The 18672-nt window shown below is 32.7% G+C and overlaps 4 protein-coding genes across 5 annotated transcripts; 2 read left to right on the top strand and 2 right to left on the bottom strand.

The window, feature by feature from the left end:
• Positions 1 to 1560: 1560 nt before the first annotated feature.
• LOC108457687 (heat stress transcription factor A-8-like) lies at positions 1561 to 5657 on the top strand. Its single transcript, XM_053023376.1, has 2 exons — positions 1561 to 2175; positions 4458 to 5657. The coding sequence occupies exons 1-2, from the start codon at positions 1957 to 1959 to the stop codon at positions 5310 to 5312; spliced, it is 1074 nt and encodes a 357-aa protein (XP_052879336.1). The 5' UTR covers positions 1561 to 1956; the 3' UTR covers positions 5313 to 5657.
• Positions 5658 to 6614: 957 nt separating this feature from the next.
• Positions 6615 to 9947, top strand: LOC108458611 (cyclin-SDS). The gene is made up of 7 exons (XM_017758021.2): positions 6615 to 7871; positions 7964 to 8131; positions 8895 to 9061; positions 9162 to 9290; positions 9390 to 9570; positions 9722 to 9766; positions 9915 to 9947. Exons 1-7 carry the CDS (start codon positions 6768 to 6770, stop codon positions 9945 to 9947), a joined length of 1827 nt encoding a protein of 608 aa, XP_017613510.2. The 5' UTR covers positions 6615 to 6767.
• LOC108457886 (binding partner of ACD11 1-like) lies at positions 9780 to 14994 on the bottom strand. 2 transcript variants are annotated; one of them, XM_017757082.2, is made up of 7 exons: positions 14788 to 14994; positions 13696 to 13779; positions 13022 to 13125; positions 12873 to 12948; positions 12145 to 12228; positions 11082 to 11653; positions 9780 to 10181 (listed from the first exon to the last, which is right to left on the bottom strand). In XM_017757082.2, exons 1-6 carry the CDS (start codon positions 14791 to 14793, stop codon positions 11117 to 11119), a joined length of 891 nt encoding a protein of 296 aa, XP_017612571.1. In that variant the 5' UTR covers positions 14794 to 14994; the 3' UTR covers positions 9780 to 10181; positions 11082 to 11116. The 2 variants fall into 2 exon arrangements, with proteins under 2 accessions (XP_017612571.1, XP_052879542.1); XM_053023582.1 differs by lacking the exon at positions 9780 to 10181 and having other exon boundaries at positions 10933 to 11653.
• A 1672-nt stretch (positions 14995 to 16666) lies between these two features.
• On the bottom strand, positions 16667 to 18459 carry LOC108459801 (protein RGF1 INDUCIBLE TRANSCRIPTION FACTOR 1-like). Its single transcript, XM_017759201.2, has 4 exons — positions 18205 to 18459; positions 17598 to 17858; positions 17313 to 17471; positions 16667 to 17224 (listed from the first exon to the last, which is right to left on the bottom strand). Exons 1-4 carry the CDS (start codon positions 18205 to 18207, stop codon positions 16979 to 16981), a joined length of 669 nt encoding a protein of 222 aa, XP_017614690.1. The 5' UTR covers positions 18208 to 18459; the 3' UTR covers positions 16667 to 16978.
• Between the last annotated feature and the right edge of the window lie 213 nt (positions 18460 to 18672).

The following is an 18672-nucleotide window of genomic DNA, read 5'->3' as shown; positions in this document are numbered from 1 at the left end:
AATCTTATGTTGTTAGTTAAAAGAGTAAACAATCTCACATTCTCCAGGAACAAGGTGCAAATGAATTATAAGTCTATATATACTCATATCCCACATATCATATCGCTTAAGAAAACAAGATAAATAAGACTTTGGTTCTATAAAAAACATATTTTGTAAGTTTTATTTCTATATTGATAGGTGACACCAATAAATAAAAAAAATATCGGTGTTGCCACTTTTAGTGTTGATGTGACAAAAACATTTGCATGTTATTTATAAAGCTAAATTTAAATTTAAATTTTAATTGGTATATAACTTTAATATTAATTAAGTGGTAATTAAGGTATTAGACTTCTATTCTAATAATAAGTATTTACCTAAATAAAATGAGCATAATTAAAAAAATTAACAAAACTTTTTTACCTCAAAATTGTTTAACTAATAATGGTAAATTAAATTATAATTATCACAAAATTTATATATCTATATATTATGTTTAGAGTTATATTAAAGTAATAACTCTATTTTTAAATTACCACAAATTTTTAACTAATAATTTTATATTATTTTAAAATTAATTTAATAATACAATAGAAAATAAAATATATTCTCACTCGTTTAAAAGTTTTTTCAAACTTGCTTTTATGTTTGGTTTTTTTTTTTTGTATAATTCTAACTTACTAATCCTAACCAGCCCCTTTTTTTAGGTAATTTTTATTAGAATGTACTTTATTTAATATGTCTAACTACTGCATACTATTTACTAAAACGCTAGGATGAGTAAATTTTTTCACAATTAATTGAGAATGAGATATGTAAAATTACATATCTAACCATGCTTGCTAAAAAATTTATCCATTTGCCACATGATTGTTCAAAAAAGACTGAAGTATTATAAACAGACAAATAATTAACAATAAAATGTATCATGCATTTATTTGCTATTTTACACATATTAACATTTTTGCTATCAGTTAAGTTTTATTAAACACTTTTAAATAAACAGTTAATAGAGTTAGTGGGTCAAACCAGCTACTAAAATGAGTTAATTTCAAATAGGGTTTGACATTTAAAAATAATTATAATTAAATATTTACACTATATTTAATGTATAAAATAGTTTTTCTTAATCGGACGATATTCTTGATGACACTCAATTTTATTGAATATGTCAAACTCATGTTTATATATATATTATAGACATATAATATAGATTAAGTATTATATTTAATTTTTTAAAAATTATATTTAAAAATATTGTAAATCAATTAATTCAACTCTTTTAAATTATAAAATTCATTAATAGCGATTAGAGGTGTCCGACTCCATTCAATTCTAAATAGAATTCATATCCAAGCCTATTTACTAGTTGTCTTTACCCACACAAAAAATTCATTTCACTATTCAAAAATTAATGAAAAATAAAAAAAATATATTTTTAATTGATATTTTATATACTTTTAATTAAATTTAAAATTTAAAATTTAAAATAATTTTTATTAATTTAAATTAAATACCGGGCCGGGCGGACTACCCACCTTTGGAGAGATCTAATAGCGGTCCACTAAATTGAAATCGACATTCATCGATTAAAACGAACGGAATAGTATAGGAGTGAAACTGTAATTACAAAGCAAATCCAAGGGCAAGGAAACTTGGTTATCCCTTCCAATTCTCCAAAAGGTGACGCAAGTTATGGTGATTGGTCGTACATTGCATCAATTGCGAGACAAACAACACACTCTTTTAATATCTTCGGCCCCTTCAAATGGAAGAGAGAGAGAGGGCGAGGGAGAGACGGTGTTGTTTTTCCACAGCATATTCCAAACTTCACGCGGTTCTAAAGAAGCAAAGATTTTTTCATAAAACCCCCTACACGCCCTTTTCATTCTCTTTTCTTAAACAACAATCTATAATTAATTATTTTCATTCTATTTTCAGGTTCTAACTTCCTTTTCCTTACCCAACATCAGTATGGTGAAACCCAATGAAACTGGGTCTCAGTCAATAGCACCGTTTCTAAGAAAATGTTATGAAATGGTAGATGATGAGGCTACCAATTCAATAATTTCATGGACCCAAAATAATGATAGCTTTGTAATCTGGGATATGACTGAATTTTCAGTTCGTTTGCTTCCTCAGTACTTCAAGCACAGCAATTTCTCTTCTTTCATCAGGCAACTCAATATTTATGTCAGTATCTCTACCCTCCTCCTCCTCCTCCTTCCTTTTTAAAACACGTCAAAATTGGTTTCTTTCTTTCTCTCCTTTTTGTGTGTGTGTGTTTGGGTTCTTGGAGTTCTGAATCGGGTTCTTTGGCACATCTGTGCTGGAATTTTTACTGTTTTGAATATTTGGGATTTTGTTAATATTGCTTTATTTGTGGTTTTGAGTTTGGTTCTTTGCTTGTGAGAGCTTGATTTTGGTGTTCACTTTGCAGTCTTGGGGTTATATTCTAAGTAGTGGGAATTCAAGTTTCGGAATTTAAATTTGTAGAGAGAGATTCTTGGCTTGGTTTCAATACGTAGCAATGATGGGGAAAGGACTATACACTACCACTAGCAGTTAGGTTGAATGTTTGCTCAATTTTTTTGTTTGATTGATTGGATTTATGAGAGAAAAATGTTGGCTTCGTTGGACTTCTTTATTATTATTATTTTTTATCTTAGGCCTAACAAAGCTTGACTATGACTAAGTTTTGTTAGATTGATCCTTTCATTTTCATGGGGATGATTCGATTCAATCGAAATCACAGTGTAAAATTTCTTGTTGGTACCAAAAGGGGGAATTATTTGCTTTGGATCCTGATATTGTGTACCTAATTCAGGACTACATGTTAAAAGAGATAGTAAATGTCAGTTTTCGGTGGAACTCTAAAGTTCTTGCCTTGTATTCATCATCATTATGATTCTCTATACCGTTTTTAAAAAGTTCATAGACTAACTGTTAGGAAGAATACACTGACAATACACCCTGAAGTGCGATTTGCGAGTTGCAGAGTGATAAATGGTGATTAAGCATAATTCAAATTAGGAATTTCTTTGTGTTGATAGGGCACTTTAGTGCCATTCATGGCTAATATCAGAGTTTTAACAATGAGCAACATCTAAATGTTGTCTAATGCCCTTTTGGTTAGATTTTGGAAAAAGTTGTTGAAATTATTTTATCCAACTGCTATTTTCCAACTGTCATCTGCCCTCTTGTTTTCCTGCTCTATTTGGTTCTTATTTGTGTTAGCAGAATGAAATGATTTATTCGTTTAAGTTCTTGATACTTTTTCAGTGGTTTATTTTCAGTGATTTATTTCATGATTATTTAGAAGGTAGTCATAAGGTATTTCTGCAACTTTGTTCGACTTTTTCCATCTCGATTTTGTACTTTGTTGTAGGTGGTAAAAGAGGCAGAGTCTTTAACTACTTTTGCCCCTTTTCCACTGGCATTTTGGTTGACATTATCTCGGTCTTTCCTCTTGTTTTTTCCAGTCTCTCATTGTTTTTGAATGTTCTGCTGATTGATAAAGGATCCCCTTTTAGATCTGTTCCACTATGAATTATTCGTCAAATGAGTTTCAATAGCCTCAGAGTGCCTTTTCATTAGTTAAATCTATTGAATATGAAAATAAAGGTCCGAACATATAGGCTGGGCTTGGTCGGCAAATGAATTTTCTTCGTTTACCTCTTTGTTTACAACTGATAGTTGTAACCGTGAACAATAAACTTTTACATGATGTACTAAAGTAATTGCTTCTGGACTAGAAGGTTTCTCACTAATTCATGCTCGATTAGGGCAACTTTCAAAAAATGGAATCCTTAATAGTTGTGCTGTTTGTGCGGAATTTTGCTGTCTAGGGCATTAATTTGACATTTTGAATCACACAAGCCCGTAAATTGCTGAATTTAAATGTTTTATGCTGAGTCTAAACAGGTAGGCAGCTTAGTTCGTATCTGATACATGAGCTTATACCTATATTACTTGGACGTAAGTGTTGGATAGGGGAGTGTTCAATTTTTGTTCTGAAGTATTTCTGCGTATCTAGAGGGTTCATGGAGAGTTATGTCCCATACCCATGTTCGGTTATGTGCCAGGCATGAATGCCAGACATGGGTGCTTCGAAAAATAATAAGAGTCAAAGCAACATAGATGGATGCTGTATCATTAGACAATTAGAGGCACAGTTGACCTATATTATGTACCTCTTGTCATTTCTGTCAACTGGCAATACTAGTGGATTAATAAACCAGAAATCTTGATACTCAGGATACATTTGCTTATGGTACAAATGAAGCAGTTTGATTTAGTGAGCAATTATAGCATCTTTGTACGTGTGTATTGTACATGCCTGTATATCTGTCTGATTGCATTAGAATACAATTTATTTGGGAGGAGGGGGTGTGTAATGCATGGCTGTTTTCTTTTTGAATTACTAACCATTATTGAAGACATTGACAAGTAGTAACACTTGAAAGTTTTTCCAGGGTTTTAGAAAAATTGATAGCGATCGTTGGGAATTTGCAAATGATGGATTTGTCAGAGGTCGAAAAGACTTGCTGAAGAATATTGCTAGGCGGAAATACTCTCAGGGACCTGAGCAGCGTAAGTCTCTGCAGCAGCAACAGCAGCCGGAGAACTCTGTTGGATCATGCGAAAACAATGAAAATAATAGGCTGTGGAATGAAGTTGAAAATTTGAAGACCGATAAGAATGCTCTTACGCAGGAATTAGTTAAACTTGGGCAGTACCAGCAGATTGCGGACAATAAGTTGCTTCTCTTGAAGGATCGTCTTCAAGGAATGGAGAAAAGTCAGCAGCAGTTGTTGTCATTCTTAATAATGGCGATGCAAAGCCCGGGATTTTTGGTCCAACTGATTCAACCGAAAGAAAATAATTGGCGCATGACTGAAGCAAGCAATATGCTAGAACAAGTTTCAGAGGATACTGAACCAGTGGCTTCTGAGCATATGATAGTCCAGTATCAGCCACCAACAATAGAAACTTCAAAGCCTGTATTGACACCAATGATAGATTCTGAAAATCCTCATGAATCCGAAACCAAAGATTTTTGGATGGATATTGATTTTGTTAAAGCACTTATGGATGAAAGTCATACACCATTCCTTCCTCCAGATTTGCATGATGATGGTGCATGGGAAAAGCTTCTTGCAAACGATTTTCAGGGGAATAATGAAGATGATGGAAATCGAAATGAAGACGGATCCCTTTACTCTGGTATGGGAATGGAGATATCAGGTTCTGGAGCTCTTTTGGAAAAAACTTGTAGTTTCGAGCTTTTACTACAAAATTATGAGGAAAACACAAAAAGTGGAGATTGAACCAACTGGTAAATGGATGGCAATTGCAGATATCTCAGAACTTAGAACTTCTGAAAGTTATGTTCAAATTTTGTCTAATTTTGTTCATATCTTTGAAGAATCATATTTCTATGCTGGTGTTCAAATATGTATTGGACACAGTTTTAAACAAATATTTGAAGAAAAGTAAAATTTCGAATAGCCGCGCATCCTTGCTGCCTGTTATCTTATGTCTAATTTATATAAAATTTCTATATGTTTCTATGCTTCTTTTCATTACGCATGCTGAATACAGGCAGCAGGTTGATCATGAATGTGGCTAACTAGCAATTTGTTAAATCTCATAATTATTATTATTTCGGATAATTTTTCATGTTTATGATGAAACATTTGAAATTTATTATTATTTTATTATACACTATATTACGATGTATGTCACTTATTAATCTTTAAAGTTTTAATTTCTACCAGAAAAGTGGGTAATGCTAAAGCATATTTAGGGAGAGATCAGTCGATTCCATCGATTTTTTAAATTAATTTAATTGATTTTAACACAAGAAAACTAACCTAAATGATTTTAATTAAAAAATATTCATCAAATTTAACTCACATTGATTCCGTCAATTCTATTGAGTTGGGTTTAGAATTATTGGGCTGAATTTATATAGTAATTTATTTATTATATATTATAAAAATAATTATATTTTAAATTATTTAGAAATAAGATAAAATAAGTTGGGTTTTTTGATCAATTTAATTTCGAGATAAAAAAATTAAGAACCAACCTTCAAAATTGATTAAATCGAAGTCAAAGTTGACCAACCCGCCTCACCTAATTAAATCGAAATCAAAACAACCTATTGTATTAATTTTTTTGGTTAAAACCGGATGTTACTTTCTCCTAGGCATATTATACCTCTAAAAAAAACACAATAAATCTTGAAAATGACATTACTAAGAGGAATAATAACAAACTTCGAACCTAAAACCTAGAGCAGACATAAAAGATAAAAAAAAGTTAAATTCTGGTAGTATATATAATAATGACAGTATAAATTTATATAAAAATTAACACCTTAATTCAATTTTATATTTATAGAAAAGTCTAAACAACCATGCCAACTTAAAGTTTATATAAAAATTATGTTGAATATATTATAAAAAAATTAATTTGATGAGAAATTATAATTAATTAATAAAACTGAATTAGATACTAAAAAATTATACCATTAATTGGATACCAAAATGAATCTTCATGGGTACTAAGGTAAGGCCGCACACAGCATATAAAAAATCTATCACGCAGTTGTCCCCCGTACCAGTACCAGTCCCAGTCCCACTACGCCCCCCACAACGTCCATAACCGAATAGCTTCAACTTCACCTTCGCCACCTTTTGCTTAATTCAAACATCTATTTCCAAACAAAACTTCTTTTTCAAAAATCCTAAATCAAATTTTAAGCAAAATCACTGTAAATGAAACTGAATATCAAATCAACGAAGAACCAAAAGATAATGGAACCAGAGGCACTACCACTGGCTGCAACGTCGTCCATATTCATAATTAAGAAACTCCGTTCGAAGCGACCTCGGAAAGGACGTTCTCAGATCGCTTCTTTTGTTATCCAAAACCAAACCATTGATCTCTCGGTTGATTCCGGTTCTTGCTCCAACTTCGACGTTATTGATGTTTCTTGCGATTCATGCAGTGTTTCTAATCAAAAGAAGAGGAAGTTCGCTGAAATCAAAGGTGGCTGTGTAGCTAAAGCTAAGAAGAATTTAGGAAATGAAGGAATTGGAGAGTCAAAGTTTAGGAGGATCACCAGATCGTATTACAAGAAGGAGCGAGAAGCCAAAGGACATGAACAAGCTGCGGAAGTGAGTGAATCTTCATGCGTCGAATCCAATTCTGGTACTGATTTTCTTGCCTTTGGGAAACGAAGTTCTAAGTTGAGAAAGCCAAGCCAAGATTTGCAGAAAACTGAGAAAAACGACGCGGTTTCTCCTTCTCTTGGAGCGGCTACGCAATCTGACATTTCCGGCGTCGAGCTGATTCCTCATGAAATCTCAAAACTCTCGTCGGAGAATAAAGAAAACGACCTCGTTTCTGTGACTTCCGGCTTTGAATACTCCTCAACGTCGAATTTAGACACTGCAATCAAAGAGAATGTAAAAGACGTCGTGGACGCCAATTTCACCGTTTCGAACTCGGAGTCCGTTGTGGACCAAAAGCCGAAGAGCTTCTCCGGTTTAGATTCTTCACATCTCGCTTGCAATGAACAGTTCTCATTGGAAGAAGTCGTACTCGTATCTGATTACTCATCGAGTCACGAGACCGTGTTCTCTGAGTTGCAATCAGATTTTTTCCCTGAAACATCGGATTTAGATTTTTCAGATTATACTCCTTTACTATCTTATGATTCCGGAAGCCAATTCTCTGAGAAATCAACAAATGAATCTCCTACTTCAGCCACTTACTCTCTTTTTCTCGAGTTCAAACAACAATTCTCCAGATCATCCTCTCATTTAGATCCTAAATTTACTTCGCACGCTGAAGATGAGCGTCAACTTAATTCTACAGTAATAAGTCTACTCAAGTCTTTTTACAGTTATATGTTGAATTTTTTATTTGAATTAATTTAATGATTTGTGTTCTTTTTTTTCTTTTTAAGTTGGCGAGATTTGAAAATGAGGAAGACGAGGAGAGTTACAAAAGGTTGAGGGACAGAGAGAGACAACAAGTTTATTTGCATGATTATGCCGAGGAATACCGATTCATGACTGACTACGGTGATCTTATTCTCCAGCAACGTTCTTTCATGATCCGCTGGATTGTTGAGGTCAGTCATTTTTTTTGGTTAATTTTTCTGAACACGTTTGAAAATAAGCTTGAATCAAAGCAAAGAAGTACATTTAGATGTTCTTTGCATTGACGATTTTTCACGAGCACTGTGTAATTGAATCAAATTGCGACACATCACCATTTTAGTCCATGAAAAGACATACTACCACTCATTACGTTCATGAAAGTTGAGTCGTTACTCGAATAATCTACAGTTAGTCCGCTTTCCTTGGATTGCTTCGCATTGGCCAAGGCTATCTTATCTTGTTTGAACCGTTGGGTGATAGACTGCTCTCACTTACCGTGGCAAGAAATTTCGGTGCTATAGCGAGCGTATTCACCCAAATTAGCTTGTAACCGAATGAGACTAGTGTGTAAAATTAAACTCGTTCAATGGGCTTAATCAAAGCGTCCAACAACTCGTCGTTTTGAGCTAAACCCGATTCTCTGTTGCTGACGTCCTTTTATATCGAGATGGTGAGTTAGATGGTTTGAAGTTCTAATAGAGAAAGAAAAGAACAAAAAGCATTGGAATTCAATTTTCGATTCTTAAAGCAATTCCACGTAATAGACGATGTATGAAGGTTGGATTGGGCCATGGATTAGGCGTAAAAGCTCCCTTTTTTTTTTTTGTCTGTTATGGCTGTCTTTGTTATTAACTAGGCTGTAGCGTGACTTAAATGTATATTATATATTGTAAACTTGTTTAATGATAATCTGTTGTTAAAGATGATTCGTGTTTGATAATTATGAATAAGCAGCAATGTACTGCAAAGGAGTTTCAGCAGGAGACAATTTTCCTTGGCGTTTGCTTGCTTGACAGATTCTTAAGCAAAGGGTTCTTCAGAAATAAAAGGAGTCTTCAGATCGTTGGAATAGCCTGCCTTGCATTGGCCACCAGAATCGAAGAAAATCAGCCTTACAACTGGTTATAAGCTTAGTCCCATTCACTCTTTCCACGAACCTAACTTTTGGCAAAAAAAAGGGGTTTTGGCTGATGTAAACTTCTGTCTAATTATCTATGTCAGTGTGAGGCAAAGGAATATTTACATAGGAACCAACAAGTACAGCAGAAATGAAGTGGTGGCCATGGAATGGCTGGTGATGGAGGTTCTCAACTTCCAATGTTTCCTGCCTACCATATATAACTTCTTATGGTACACTTCTTTTTATTATTATTTTGTTCTAATGAAAGATCCTAGACAACATTATACAAGTGCTGAACCAAGATTTTATCTACAACAAATCATCCTTAGGTTCTATCTGAAAGCAGCCAAGGCCGATGCAGATGTTGAAAAAAGGGCCAAGTACCTGGCAGTGCTTGCATTGTCAGACCATGAACAGCTACGTTATTGGCCTTCAACTGTTGCCGCTGGGGTCGTCATCATGGCTTCCATGGATAGCAATCAACATGGACTGTACCACCAAGTCATTGAGGTAAAAAACACAGCGTAAATGACTCGTTGACCTGAATTAATCGTATATATATTATATGGTATCCAAATTCATGCAAAAACGTCCTTATGTTCTGATGTTGTCAAAAAAAAGTGTCAAAGATTCACATAACTTTTACCTGTGTTTATTGCAGATTCATATGAGAACCAAAGACAATGATTTGCCTGAATGCATGAAGGTAAGGCCAGTAATACACAATGGAATAGTATTGCTATAAAGATAATCTTCTATTACATCGTTATAATGCCTAAAAATGTTGCTGCTCTGCTTCATATTTATCACTGATTTCACTACATTAAGATTTACTGATAATGTTGACTAAACAGAGCTTGGACTGGTTGGTACAGTATATAAGGTAGCATAGTGGCAAAAGAAAGGAATCCCAACATCATTTGCTATTACCCTAGTTCCTCCACCATCACATGGAAAGGTGGGTTACAAGACGTCAGCAAAGCCTTATCAAACCACCGTTTACAGGTTACTAAATTTGCCTCCACTGCCACCTCAACCTCACCGGAATAATAAGATTAGGATAGTTGAAGGAGTCATAAGTTGTAAGTGATTGTAGCCGAAGCGAATGTGATTTTTTTTTTCTGCATGTGCAGGAATAGTAAGTATAATCAGTATGTTGAAAAAGTTTTGTAATACTATACATAAGGAAGACAGTTTTTCTTTTTTATAACATATCCATAGAAGGAACTACTAAAAGCACTTAATTGAATAACTAAATTTAAACTTAATTAAAATTAATTAGAATAAATTTAAGAGAATTCATATAGTTATATAAGACGAGTTTTTTTTTTTTAAAGTTATAACTGTTCCAACATAATCATTAAAATCAACTTGGCGTTTTTCTTTAAAGAAAGAAAAACTTAAACTAAAATAATTTCGATTTCGAAAGTTTTACAATGTTTGGCGTTTTTAAAAAAATAAAATTAACTTGTCAATGAGAAATTAACCTTTTTTCTATTTTCCCTCTTGAAATGGGGTCAATCCCTTGGGTATAGAGTTCAATCCCATGTGAATATAAACTAAGGTAAATAAATAAGAAGTTAAAAACTATACCTATACTTTTACAAAATTATTTGATAAATTCAATGTTATTAAGTTCAAAGAACATGCATCATATTTAAGATGTAATAAAATAAATAAATACAAATAAACCCTTTTGAAAAACGAATCCATCTCATTAAAAATAAGTGAAAAATGTAATTAATCATTTATTAAAAGGATAATAATCAATTGATTATTATTATTATTATTATTATTATTATTATTATTAAAAGCTTTTCAAAAGAAGAACAACAGATTTGTACCAAAGAAAAAAAGACAAATAATAAAAAATTTTACACAAACTCTATATTTGAAATTTATTTGAATCAATCATAATCCCTTGTAACAGTGTATTGTACAACAAGCAAGGATGGAAAGAATCAAGGCATTAAAGGGAAAATTGAAAAAATTCAAAAGCAATCATATCATTCCATACTTACAGTTTGCTATCGGTTGAATCAACAAGTCGGAACTATCATAGGCTTGGTGATGAAGTTTCATCGAGATGGAGATGAGCAAAGTCATTGATGATCCCTGTTCTCTCCTTGTAAATAATGTCCTTTTTTTCTGCCTCAGCCTTTTCGACCTTCTCCCTTGCCAACATGCTCACGTCCTCTGCTGCCCTCGCAACTACACTGAATGCATTTGAAAGCCACGAAGCTCCTGTGGATACATAAGGGTTGCTCATGATGGCTGTTCCTGCACTACTTGCCTTAAGCTCTGCAACAGCCAATGCAGATTTCGTCATTTTGGACACTTGGAACCGCTCGTCCATCTCTCGCATCTTTTCATTTACAACGGTTGTCCCGATGCTAAACTTTTCACGCAGACCCATTTTCTCATCAATTGAAGTGACTGCAGCAGAGGCATTTGCAATCAAGTGATGCCGTTCATCAAATGCCTTTGCCCTGCTGATAGCATCCTTTCCCAAGATAAAACCTTTGGCCAGCATCGTGCTCATCATATCTTCAGCCTTATTCACATTAGAATCCGTAGCATCTGGCTTTTTCTCCTTCATAAAGATAACCGTAAATTGATGATTTAAGCATAAGACAGCGAAAATGCACTCAGTTCTTTCCATCAAATTCTAATGAATGCTTGAGAAAAACATGACTTCCAAATAGATATAAGCACAAAAATACAAATAAGACTACTCGAGCGAGAGCAAAAGATTTAGTTATTGTGTTCTCATAAATATGTGTTCAATATGATAAAGAATCAAAGCAACAGTTTTGAAACATCAGTGATCATGCATTTGCTATAATAGTATCTGGAAGTAAGTAGGTGTAGCTACTGGCATAATTAATATACGCATCCAAAAACAAAACATAGACTATGGCATTTTCCCACAAGATAAAAGCACGATAGAAGGGTTATAAACATATTGAGACAACTAAATATAGGTATTTTTCTCACTGATGCATGTCATGTGAAGTGTTGTACTGCATCGATCATCCTATAGAGATAAAAGCTGTATGATACAGGTTAAAGGAGGAACTATACCACGTTAGACTGGAGAGCTCCGGGGGGTAGCTCATAATCCTCAGCCGGTGAGATATTGACTGAAAAGTCAATTATTGTAGCTCCCTGAATCAACGAATAAGTTGAATTAATCAAAATGAGCACTCAATTCAAATAAGTAGAAAGCAAGCATGTACAGCTGCATATTTGAGGTTTTACCATTAGGACTCGGATAGTGATTCTCTCACAAGAACCCCCTTAACTTTTAAGATACAACAAAGACAACGTTGATATAAGTTTGCACAGAACAGACCTTTAAACTTTGAGTCAAGTTTGATTCTTCACTTCTGATTTCTCTTTTTGAAATATGTCTTCGAATAGGTTTGACCATGCAAAAACATTATTAATTTATTTCCAAATGTTTCAAGTTTCCTATCGATTCAAAATTCATAAAGCATTAAAGCTAATATCTCAAGATACCTCAGTGCCTTTGGTAACGCTTTTACCCATGTTACTTAGACTCAAAGGGACTGTCGAATGTAGTCATGTGTTTGACATGGATATGCTTAATTTTGCCAAAATTTTAATGAATTTGGAGAGTCCTCTGAAAATCATTTCTCGATTCCCATGTCTGGATATGTGTTGGACATGAGTATTTCAAGAAAAAAACGAAGAGTAAAACAATTTAGCTTTTGTCCTCCGATACCATCAAGCTTAAGATTTGCTGAGGAGATTTAAGCATAAAAATTTAATCTCACTGATTAACATACAGTCAACAGCATTGCTGTATCCGCTCCTTGCGACTCTTTGAAGGTAACATAAGCGACTTGAGCATTTCCAGTCTCCCTGCAAAATTCATCACAATCTTAAGCACCACTTCCTGAAACAACTCAGTTGCACTCCAATTGACGGTAATCACCTTCGCATTTCAACATACTGAATGTCACCAGAGAAACAAAAGAATTCTTTGATATCCCTCTCTGAAGCAGATGGTGAGATATTACTGACCTTAACTGTTCTGATCTGCACAGAACAAAAGAGCAGACAAATTATGCTTGCATTTTATAACAAGGATCACTGCTTTTAGAATTTCTGATTATTATTCCTATATAATGGTGATAAAGTTCGAATACGTCACAAGCAGGTTTTGATGTTTGTTACATGTTGAATTGATTCAAGCATCTTAATTTCACAACTCAACCTTTTGATACCTTAATTTGCAATTAAATCAACATATAGCTAAAATATGAACCTGCTTGCTTTGTTTTCGAGTTCTACAGCCAGTGGATATCATAAGAGTCATACTCATCAAAAAATTTCAAGATAAAACTTGTTATGATATGTATAAAATCTTTCAAAAAACAAAGAGGTAAAAGTTAAGTTAATTTATACTGTTCTCAACCCAAAAATAGTGTGCGAGAGGGCAAAAAATTCACGGATTTTTCGATACTAAATGCTATTATAAAAAGGCTGCAAATGTAAATTTCTAATTTAGAAGTCTAAAAGAGGTTTAACTATAGGAAATAATAATCAACAGAGCTCTATTGTTAATTGCACCAACCGAAAAAAATAATAAAAACGTTTTTTCCTCACATCCGAAACATTGATCATCCAGTTCGTTGTAGCATTTGTACGTGGTACTGCTCCAAGACTGAGATCCATATGATCCAAAGTGACCTGCATATGCCACAATCAGTAAGGTGTAAAAGAGAGAAGCTCTAGTTGGCAAAAAATCAAATATTGAGCTAAATAGCATGGGACAGGTATGATGGACATCGATAAACTAAACGAACACCACAAACATAAACAAAAACCAGGTTCACAATTACAATTGTAAGATATTCAACCAGAGGATTCACGGAAAGCTACATTGCCTGGCTCTTCATTTTTCTTAAAGTATCCAGTATCCGATGCATATTTGGACATGGTATGGCCATATAACCCTCCAAGGATCCATCAAATATATGGAAAAACTTTAAACAATTGAATATGCCCATATCCAATGCACCGGAGTCGGAGTAATATAGATGGCAAGTAAAAGCGGAATACAGATAATAATTTACCAAAGGAAAATGCTCACTAGCCATTGCCACATCAACAGAAACAATGCTGAATATGCTTATAATGCTTGGAAATAAAACATCAATTGTAATTAAATCATATATCAACGAATCATGTTTCAAACATTGCATTAAAAACTATAAAACAAGATTCATAAACTAGAAATAGCATGAAATGTAAGGCAAATCCACACAAGTAATTATAAAATGATCATCAAACTCCAATGTCATACAACATAAGAGGAAAACCTACGATCCTTTTTTGGTTAAAAACATCAAAATTACAATTTTCACAGGGCAATTTATAATTTTTCAATATCAGTTCATAAGCTCCAAATTTTGCTTCAAAAAGAAAAACGAAAAAAAAACTAAAGGAAGTATCTCCAACTGAATCTTTGTATCGAAGTTGTTTTCATAACCCACGAAGGTGGAGTCTAAAAACCCGAAGAACTACAATATAATCCCAGCATTTACGGTCTCATTTTTCCTATACTTTCCCAGCAACCAAACACAGCAAAACCCACAATTCTCTTTCAATAAGACTTTTTTTTTTTTAACACCCCATAAAGAATAAGTTGTATCAAAAACATAAAAAAAAAAAAAGAAGGTAAAGAAATAAACTCACCGACATGATTGGAGAAAGAATTCCCAAGAAGAAGATTCACAAAGAAACCTACGATATCAATGGAACAATGTAGCTTGGATGGAATCGGATTGTGATAGAGATAGGGGCAAAAGCGTCTTTATGAGCGTAAAACGCGCTGAGTTTTAACCCTTTTGTTTTAACTTTCAACAGTAAGAAAACGGATAATAATCAGCCTTTCCCTGGAAATGGGCTGAGATTCCAAGTTTTATTTATTAATATTTAATTTTCTTTTCTTTTAAAAACTGGTTGTATTTTTTTGTTTTCATAGTTTATATTGGGATAATATCAAATTTCACCCCTGTACTTTTACAAATTTATCAATGTGGCATCTGTACTTTTAATTTGTTATTTTAGTACCTGTACTCTTTCCCATCTTGTCTTTTGGTACTCCGTGTTAGAATGTATCAGAAATTGAAACGTAGCTCATTAAATGAGCGACATGTGGCATTGTTGTTAAGTGGAACAGGGACTGATGAAATATTTTCCCACTTCATATTTCTAGGTTTTATTTTTTTGAGATATTTTTAGGTTTAAAAAAAAAACAATGCAAAGCTTCCTAGCCGAATGGTTGCTTGTAGTTTCAGAGTTACATTAGAATTAATTTAACATATTGATCCCATATAACAAATTACTTTCAAACCTTCCTTTTCTCTATCTTTTTATATTATTTTTTGAAATTAAAGGCTCTTCACTTTTATCTCCAATTTCTTCTTGTTTATTAACTTCCTTTTTAGACTTTATCGGATTAAAGGCGTTTTTTTTCTCAAAAAAGGGGTAAAAATTTTAATTAACAAGTTTAATTTCTAGATAACATCTAAATCTTATTTTAAAAAATGAAAATAATAAAATTATGTGACTCACTTCATATATAAAATTTTGCAATCCACCCCTTTGAGACCTCATTTCACACGTTATTTTTACGGGAACATTTTCTTTCATCTATAATTTTATTTTTTTATTATAATAAAAATAATAATAATAACGTGCGGGTCTACCACCACTTATGGTACAGATTTCATTTCGTGATTCAAAGATTGTGAAGTGACTTTAATGGTTCACACCATGGACCAAATATATCAAATCTGATCCATTCATACAGTACTCTGTTTGTTGCTGTATACGAGACTGGAAATAATTTCACTATTTAAAATTATTATTTATTAGATTTAATTAATATTAATATTATTGTTAAGGTAAGATATAGTGAGTAGAACATGTATTGGAACGCACTAAAAAGTATTTATTTTATTATTTAAATGTTGAAAAAATAATGGAAATTTCTAAATATATATATTATTTATTATCAACAAATTTAGTATTTTTATAATACTATACATGATTTTTTTATTTGAAATTGAGCTACAAATAAATTTTTATCATTTATTTTATTAAGGAATAATTCATATTAGTATCATTTTAAAAGTATAGTTTTTAGGAGTTAATAAAATAGTGTCACGTTATTAAATTTTAAAGATAGTAAAATATTATTATACACTCATCTATATTAACTATATTTTCCAATTTAATTTAAATTTAATTAAATAAGTTTTAATAATTAATTTTCCAAAATTTATTTCTTTTACAACTTTTAATAATTTTGTTTTTTCCAAAGTTAATAATTTTTATTTTTATGCAATCAAATCTTTAAAAAATTTGAGTTTCTAGACAGTGGATTGTAATAAGAATTGTTTAAATTTTAAGGTTTTTATGTTATTTGATTATTTTATTTTAATTAATTATATTTTTAAAAAACTAGAGGTGTATATTTATAAATAAATATGTAAAGAACACGTTGCTGCCATAATCAAAGGAGATGGGGTCCCAAAAACAGATATGAGACGAAAATAAACACCAGTCCTTATACCGACAAAGATCCAGACCAGCAGTTGGTCCATTACAACCCATGCTTAATATATAACACTAATTAAAACATGTCTAAGATAATTAAATCGTGTTTGGGATTTAAAAAAAAAACATAAAAACAAGATCTGTTAAAAAGTGGTACATAAAAATATTCAAAATGGAACTTAAAATAATGCTTCACAATCTAACATTTCATCCATTTTCTATCCTATACTGTACAATATCGGAGGAGGAATAATTTAAAAATGCAGTTGAAATTCTACCTATATATCAACTGTTATATAGCTATGGATTTCTGCTGTTAGTATCAAGTGAGAGGAGATCTATGGGCAATGCCTTTTCTTTTGGTCATTCGTTTCCTAGGCTTTAAACTTGTGCTTAAACATGGTTTCATCTCCTCCGAAACATCGGTTGACGAGATGGTGGATTGCTTTTCTTCCGAGTTTGTTTCTGCATTTTGACTGTATTTGCAGGCAAGTTTATCTGTAAGCTCTTGTATTGGCAACTCCAGTTTATGACTTGGGTCTTTAGGCTTCAAATCAACTGCCGTTACCTGACCATTTCAATATTATTAATTACTCGGATTCAGGCATTGGTCACTTTATTACTTATGTCAGTCGGAGAATTAAAAGTGAAATTACCTTGCATGCAATGGAACAAAAACGATTAGGAGGGTCTTGAAGGTATCTTCCACAAATTTCACAAGCAGCACCAGTTTTTGATTTTGTACATGGCTTGGCATCTTTACCTTGAGGCCGAGGATTCAAATGTACAGCTTTCTCACCATTGATTTTGTATGTCTGTCACATGATTCAACCAAACCCAGATTTTTGTGGGAATTATAAAAAATTAAAATTGGGAAATAATTATAGAGATGACCATAATCACCCAGGTAGCTATGACAAACAAAAAAAGAGAAATAAAACCTGAATTTTCGAACAGTCGAGAAGTTTGTGGATTTCTTGAAGACGAACAACATCTTGATAGACATATTTGCAGATCTGAAAGGAGGGATGGTGAGTGTGAGCCTTACAATGCCTGCAAAACCCAATACTACAATGGATGCAAAACACGTTTTTCTCATTTTTTCTCAGGTTTTGATGTTCAACACAAACCCCAAAGAACTCGCTTTCCACAAGGCTTCTAACCCAATCTCTTTCCTTCTTTATGTATATCCCGCAGCCCACCTACAAATAACAATTCATTCCAAGTTTTGCTGCTTTAATAATTACTCAAATTCCATGGATACGCAACGATGCAATCAATACACAATCTGGGAAACATATTAATTTCGACACCAACTATAAAGTTGTTGAATTCATGAAAAAGTAAAAAGTTTAAGCCAAAACAATATATATTAACCCAAGAAGCTTTACTGCCTGTTCTTTTCCTGAGAATATCAGTGATGCAATAAATACAATACTCAAAAATCTAAATTTTCCTGGGAACCAACCATGAGAGAAAAACTAACATCGAATCAAAAAACAATATAAAAAGAGACAGCAACAGTTAGTGATGGAAGAATACACTCACCATTTCTTTGCTGTGAGACTGATTAATATAGATATGATGAGTGATGAATGGTGTTCTGTTATGAAGAAATATAGAGAAAGGAAAGGAAGAGATGGTGGGAAAAGAAGAAGAGAGTCGAGAACGCGAAAAGAGTAAAATGAGGAATGTGCAGTGAAAGTCATTGAAACAAAAATGGAAAGAGAAAATTTTGTCAGTAATTGGTGCTAAAGAAATGAAGTGACCTACCCACCCTCTTAATCTCTGACTTTGACTACCAATTGATAGGCATAAACCATTTCATCTATATCTATAATTGATACCAGATTCAAGTGATAAATTCTATTATAATAATATTTATGTTTTTATTAATTTTAATTTTATATTGTCTAGACTACATCCTTAATATTAAAACCACTTTGTTTTTGTATGAAAATGTAAAATTAAAAAGTTTTTACATCTTTAAAAATATTTTTATATGATTAAACTGTT

This window comes from Gossypium arboreum, chromosome 12, assembly GCF_025698485.1.
Source record: "Gossypium arboreum isolate Shixiya-1 chromosome 12, ASM2569848v2, whole genome shotgun sequence".
NCBI lineage: Eukaryota > Viridiplantae > Streptophyta > Magnoliopsida > Malvales > Malvaceae > Gossypium > Gossypium arboreum.
Note: the sequence above shows the minus strand (reverse complement) of the source record. Positions and strands in the feature narration are given on the sequence as shown.